The following is a 6,969-nucleotide window of genomic DNA, read 5'->3' on the forward strand; positions in this document are numbered from 1 at the left end:
ACAGTGCTCCATGCAATACGTGCCCTCCTTAATACCCATCACAGGGCTAACCCATATCCCCACCCCCTTCCCCTCTAAAACCCTCAGTTTGTTTCTCGGAGTCCACAGTCTCTCATGGTTCATCTCCCCCTCCGATTTCCCCCCCTTCATTTTTCCCTTCCTTCTCCTACTGTCCTCCATGCTATTCCTTATGTTCCACAAATAAGTGAAACCATGTGATAATTGACATTCTCTGCTTGACTTAGTTCACTTAGCATAATCCCCTCCAGTCCCAACCATGTTGATGCAAAAGTTGGGTATTCATCCTTTCTGATGGCTGAGTAATATTCCATTGTATATATGGACCACATTTTCTTTATCCATTCATCTCTTGAAGGGCATCTCGGCTCTTTCCACAGTTTGGCTATTGTGGACATTGCTGCTATGAACATGGGGGTGCATGTGGCCCTTCTTTTCTTTTTTTTTTTTTAAAGATTTTATTTTATTTATTTGAGACAGAGAGAATGAGAGAGAGAGAGAGCACATGAGAGGGGGGAGGGTCAGAGGGAGAAGCAGGCTCCCTGCCGAGCCGGGAGCCCGATGCAGGACTTGATCCAAGGACTCCAGGATCATGACCTGAGCCGAAGGCAGTCACTTAACCAACTGAGCCACCCAGGCACCCCATGGCCCTTCTTTTCACTACATCTGTGTCTTTGGAGTAAATACCCAGTAGTGCAATTGCTGGGTCATAGGGTAGCTCTATTTTTAATTTTTTGAGGAACCTCCACACTGTTTTCCAAAGTGGCTGTACCAACTTGCATTCCTACCAACAGTGTAAGAGGGTTCCCCTTTCTCCACAGTCTCTCCAACATTTGTTGTTTCTTGCCTTGTCAGTTTTTGCCATTCTAACTGGTGTAAGGTGGTATCTCAATGTGGTTTTGATTTGAATTTCCCTGAGGCTAAAGATGATGAACATTTTTTCATGGGTCTGTTAGCCATTTGTATGTCTTCTTTGGAGAAGTGTCTGTTGATGTCTTCTGCCCATTTTTTGACTTGATTATTTGTTTTTAGGGTGTTTCTCGGAGTCCACAGTCTCTCATGGTTCATCTCCATGAGTTTGAGAAGTTCTTTATAGATCTTGGAAATCAGTGCTTTGTCTGTAGTGTCATTTGCAAATATCTTCTCCCATTCTGTGGGTTGCCTCTTTGTTTTGTTGACTGTTTCCTTTGCTGTGCAGAAGCTTTTTATCTTGATGAAGTCCCAAAAGTTCATTTTTGCTTTTGTTTCACTTGCCTTTGGAGATGGATCTTCAAAGAAGTTGCTGTGGCTGATGTCGAAGAGGTTACTGCCTATGTTCTCCTCTAGGATTTTGATGGATTCCTGTCTCACATTGAGGTCCTTCATCCATTTTGAGTTTATCTTTGCGTATTGTGTTAGAGAATGGTCGAGTTTCATTCTTCTGCATGTGGCTGTCCAATTTTCCCAGCACCATTTATTGAAGAGACTGTCTTTTTTCCATTGCATATTTTTTCCTGCTTTGTCGAAGATTATTTGACCATAGAGTTGAGGGTCCATATCTGGGCTCTATTCTGTTCCAAGTAGGATTTATCCCTGGGATACAAGGGTGGTTCAATATTTGCAAATCAATCAATGTGATAGGACACATTAATAAGAGGAGAGAGAAGAACCATATGGTCCTCTCAATTGATGCAGAAAAAGCATTTGACAAAATACAGCATCCTTCCCTGATTAAAACTCTTCAGAGTATAGGGATAGAGGGAACATTCCTCAAGTTCATATAATCCATCTATGAAAAACCCACAATGACTATCATCCTCAATGGGGAAAAGATAAGAGAGTTTCCCTTAAGATCAGGAACATGACAAGGATGCCCACTCTCGCCACTATTGTTCAACACAGTACTAGAAGTCCTAGCAACAGCAGTCAGACAACAAAAAGAAATGAAAGGTGTTCAAATTGGCAAAGAAGAAGTCAAACTCTCTCTCTTCGCAGATGACATGCTACTTTATATGGAAAACCCCAAAGACTCCACCTCCAAATTACTAGAACTCATCCAGCAATTCAGTAATGTGGCAGGATACAAAATCAACGCATAGAAATCAGTTGCTTTCTTATATACTAACAATGTAACTGTAGAAAGAGAAATTAGAAATCTATGTTTAGACAGTAGAAATTGCATTGATTCAGACTTTGTTGTTTCTGTTTTTGTTTTCCCCTGCCTTTAAGAGGGAATAGCCTCTGAGTGTGAATATTTTGTATGCACTTTTTGAGGGCTGATAAATTTGAGAGGATGCACTTACATGAAAAGCTGGACTGGACAGTTGTTAATGTGAACATCTACTAAATTCAAAGCAAATTTAAATTGCTGCAATGTTACTTAGCAACTAAAAGATTCTCAAGTGCTGGTTTGAGATTATCTTCATAGCCTGCTTATTAATATGGAGTAAACGAAAAGCCAGAGGAATCTTCTGGCCTAGCAGTTGCTGCCTCATGAAAACAATTTGTTGCAGTTAAGCTGTTCTTATTTACATACAAGTTCAAATTCTCAGAAAGTGGCAGTTTGCTTCTTATATGGCTAACTAGTAAATACCTTTAAAGAGGAATATAACTTCTCATGGTTCATCCAGCTCAATATCCTTTCTTTGGGTATTGTACCAAAAAGCCATAGCTAGGTTCCTTTGTATGCCCCTTTGTATACCGCTCAAAGTAGCTCAAAGGTATAGAACCTTTATAGCCTTGGTATTCATGCCATGCCTCTTTAATATGTTTCAAACAGAAAATATTTGCATTTGTGGGGGGAAGGAATGATTTTACACTATTTAGTCTGAGTGACCTCTGCAGGGAGGCATTCACTGATTCATTATTTCAACTAAAATGTACAGGGTACCCTAGGCACTGCTAGAGATAGGGTAAAGCATCTGCTAATCTTACCACATATCACATTAAGCAGGGTTCCCTTCTATTCTAAACTTACAGCTTATGTTGTTTCCAGTGTATTGTTATGGGCAAGATGGGACATTGGTCTCAAACCTTACTTTATTTTTCAATCTGGTATTCATGAATATTTCAAAGCTTATAAAGGCAGTGTTGTAGGTTCCTTTTAGTGATCATTCATTAAGATCGTTTTTTTAATATTTCTTTTTCTTTTCTTTTTTTTTTTTTTACTGTATGATTTCATTTATGTGAAACATCCAGAATAGGCAAATCCATACAGACAGAAAGTAGGGGGGTACCAGGGGCTGGAGGAGACACTGCTAATGGGCACGGGGTCTCCTTGTGGGGCAACAGAAACATTCTGGAAGTAGACAGACATGATGGTTGTACAACACTGTAATGTACTAAATACCCCTGAACTGTACACTTTCAAACGATCAAAATGGTGAATTTTATCTCAATTAAAAAAATGTTTAAAACAAAGCACAATACAGGTGCTCCCACTTTGATGTGTGCATTTATTTATCATAAAAGAAAAAAGTGGTAAGTGACACCACCAGGGGTAGGGGGTGGCCAGCCCCCTCCTCCCTCACCCCTGTCAAGTTGGAGCTGAGGGAAGTAGGGACAGGGCGGGGGGGGGGGGGGGGGGGTGGCGCCCGGGGTCCCCGGGACCCCGGGAGGGGGGAGAGGACAGAGGGAGCCGGAGGAGCCTCCACGTTCACCGGATCGTGTACTTGTCCCACTTCTTCTCAGGGTCATAGGGCTCCCAGCAGCTGGCGGGAAAGATGTGCTTGTTCTCATACCAGCTCGGCAGCACCACCTTGCCTGCGTGGGACTCATCCTTCTCCACAGTGGCATCACTGAGCAGCCGCACATCATCCTGAACGTAAAAATTGAAGAGCGGCCCACTCTTCCCTCGTGCCTTGGTGACAATGAAGTCATAGAAGCTGTGGTGGTGGGGAATGATTAAGTCCTCCTTGATGTACATAAGCTGCTCCGCCCCCGCCGACCTGAGCTCGCTGAAGTCTTTGCGCAGGATCTCCAGCACCTTCTGCAGGAACTGCTGCATCGTGTTGCCCTTTTTCATCTTGACTGTCCACCGGTGCCCAGGGCCATCCCAGTAACTGAAGGTGATTTCGATCTCCTCACTCTTGATCTTCTCCTGCTTGGCTTCCCACTCCTGCCGCAGCTCTTCCCGGAGCCGGTTCCCTTCTTCCTCACGGTCCCGGTCAGGCAGGAAGCTGGTGTCCACATTGGGGTTCTTCCCCAATTTCCTCTTCTTTGTGGTGACCTCTTCCCTCTCCAGCTCCTCCTTGTATACAGCGGCGTCCTCCTCCTCATCCCCTACCTCCTCCTCTTCCTCCAGGGTGAAGGACAGGCTGGAGATCTTCCGCTTGGCCTCCTTCTCGTGCTCCTTCTCTTGTAGCTTCTCCAGCTTCAGCTGCAGCTCCTTCGACTGCTCTTTCTTGGCCAACTGCTTCTCCCTCTCCTTCACCAGTGCCTCCTGCTTGGCCTTCATATCATTCAGGGTCACAAGACCGACGGTGCTGGACTTGAGCTCTGCCTCCACGGCGTCATAGTGTGCCGAGAACTTCTTGTCAATGTTAGACTTCACGATGTTCTCCTCCACGATCTGCTGCTTCATCTGCTCCATCTGCTCGCGCTGCTTCTCCCTCTTCTTCATCAGGTGCATGGAGCGGCCCGCTTCGCTCGCGGTGCCCTTGTACTGAGCCATGGCGGCGGCGACGGTGACGGTGATGGCAGCAGCCTAATATTTCTTTTTTTTATTGTTCTCTAGTATTCAAAGTTAAGCTCTTGTCTTTGCATTTGACAGTAAGGGCCACACTGGCTTATACAGAGACCCACCTGGGTACCATGAAATTATGAGCAATAAATATGAACTGTGAAATGTATAAAGCCTGTGCATTCTCTTTATTTCCATTAATGTGCCATGAAATAGTCAATCACATATTCTTTTATTCTGTAAATTGGAAAATACTGAATAATTCAATAACTTTGAAATTTCAGAACTTCATTCAATGGAGTAGCTATAGTCCCTGATCTCTATTTTAATATGCTGCCAGTTATTGCAAGTCATAACAGCACAATACAGGGCCAAGATGAATATCACTCACTCAGTTGTTTCCTTGAATGGCTTCAGGGAATGAAGTAAACTATACTACATCACTGTCCTCATAATGAGATCATTCTGCTGGATAAACAAGCTCCCCGCAGGCCCTACCTGCTGATAGGACCCACTGAACCAAATATTTAACACTTCAGAGAGGCTCCTCCTTACCATTCTTCAATATTGCATGCATCACTTTCAAGAGAAAATTTGATGCAAAGAAGTAGAAAATTAAGCTACTGACTCCTGGGTTCATTGCTTCAACCCAGCTTAGGAAGAAAGTCTCAACTCAATCTGTGGGTCTGATGAGATAACAGAAGTTTGAAAGTTCCAAAAAAGATTGTGGAAATCTAAATTCTTGTTCTATCTGACCAATTTACACTTGGAATTTGGTGAAACCACTCCACCCATGGAAACCATTGAAACAAAGCATGGAGTTAATCAAGTGCTTATTCATTTGCCTGAAATATTCATTGAAGAAATTGACTCATGCAGAAAATAGATCCTTCTTTCTATCATTGTTTAAAAGATGACACCATTGTTGTAAAAGCACTTCTTCCACCAGTAGAATGTGGTCTCTTGTAGGAAGAAAACAACACAGCTCAGAAATAGTACTTTGATAGTCTTCATGTGTGAGGATGTTAGAACACCAAGTTTGGTTGAGTTGTATGTATGTATGATTTTTGTGTGTGTGTATATTTATGGGTGCTGGTTTTGCCCCTATGTTCACTGTATAATGTTAACAAACTTATGGTCTCATAGTTTTCTTTCATAAACTTCCCAAGAGAATGGTGTCAAAAGCAAGCTCTTTATCGTCACTAGTTCATGTATATTACTCTCATAACGGAACTACAATACCGTAAGTGCTGTCAGACAATCATGAACAGAGAGTACTATGATAGTGTTAATTCTTCCTAGGGTAGTCAAAAAAAAAGGAATTTGTGGGGGCATGCAAGAGATGGGGCTTTGAAATTAATTATGAATTCAGTGATGACAATTCTAAGATGTGAGAAAAGGCAAGCTAACAGTGTAAGTACTGAAATGATGAGGTATATTTAGATAAGAAGTTTGGTTTAGATAAAACATAGTTTGTAGTCCCAGTGATGGGACTGAGAGGCAGTGATGGAGGAAGTGCTTGGTGAGAGAAGGCTGTTTGTTTATTTATGTGCCCTCATGCACAGACCAGAATGACTGATTGATGCAAAGATGGCCCCTGACCCAAGGGCAGACAATTCCTAGGCAGGCAAATAACCCATGCCTTGGTTTCATGAAAAAGATGAGTTGGCCTAATCAGAACCATCCTCTCTAAGCAGAAACAGGAGACTTTAGGTAGATTTAGGCCAGAGAAGCTGTAATCAACATGTGAAATCCAAAGTTATAATGGAAAAGCTACTATGAATAATTAGAGAAAGCTAGTCCAAAAGAGTTAAAAGTGGAGACAATGCATGAAGACAAGCTTAGAAAAAGCAGAGACCAAGAGACCCATTAAGACCCCAAAACCAGAGAAAGTCCCTAGAACTTAATTTGTGACTTCTTATTAGTTCTGAACCTAAATCCCATGCATCTTTTAACAGAACACTTTTTTTGTTTGTGTTTAAGGTATAATAACAAAACACTTTTTAAAGTAATATGAATGGGTTCTGAACTTTGCGCCTAAAAAAGTCTCATTAAATATTTTCATATCAGGATTGTACCATAAGACGTACGATGTCATTTTATGCATTATCCATTAATATTACACGGTATAAATTATTCTTTAAGTACAATTTATAAAGGCTATTGTTAGTAGCGGCAAATATATTCACACTATGAATGCATAATATTATTAGATATTTAATTTGTTTTAACTTTCATTTTAATATACAGTACCATGATCTATGTCATCTTATATGCATTTTCTTTGAATT

At 41.7% G+C, this 6,969-nt stretch overlaps 1 protein-coding gene across 2 annotated transcripts; it reads right to left on the reverse strand.

Moving 5' to 3' along the window:
• Nucleotides 1–3,652: 3,652 nt before the first annotated feature.
• On the reverse strand, nt 3,653–4,696 carry LOC110594258 (protein FAM50A-like). 2 transcript variants are annotated; one of them, XM_044911811.1, is made up of 2 exons: nt 4,256–4,669; nt 3,653–4,225 (listed from the first exon to the last, which is right to left on the reverse strand). In XM_044911811.1, the coding sequence occupies exons 1-2, from the start codon at nt 4,667–4,669 to the stop codon at nt 3,653–3,655; spliced, it is 987 nt and encodes a 328-aa protein (XP_044767746.1). The 2 variants fall into 2 exon arrangements, with proteins under 2 accessions (XP_044767746.1, XP_044767745.1); XM_044911810.1 differs by having other exon boundaries at nt 3,653–4,696.
• Between the last annotated feature and the right edge of the window lie 2,273 nt (nt 4,697–6,969).

Source organism: Neomonachus schauinslandi, chromosome X (genome assembly GCF_002201575.2).
Source record: "Neomonachus schauinslandi chromosome X, ASM220157v2, whole genome shotgun sequence".
Taxonomy (NCBI): domain Eukaryota; kingdom Metazoa; phylum Chordata; class Mammalia; order Carnivora; family Phocidae; genus Neomonachus; species Neomonachus schauinslandi.

What these genes read in the sequence shown, in the direction of transcription:
- LOC110594258 (XM_044911810.1), bottom strand. Translation starts at nt 4,669, where the DNA reads ATGGCTCAGTACAAGGGCACCGCGAGCGAAGCGGGCCGCTCCATGCAC.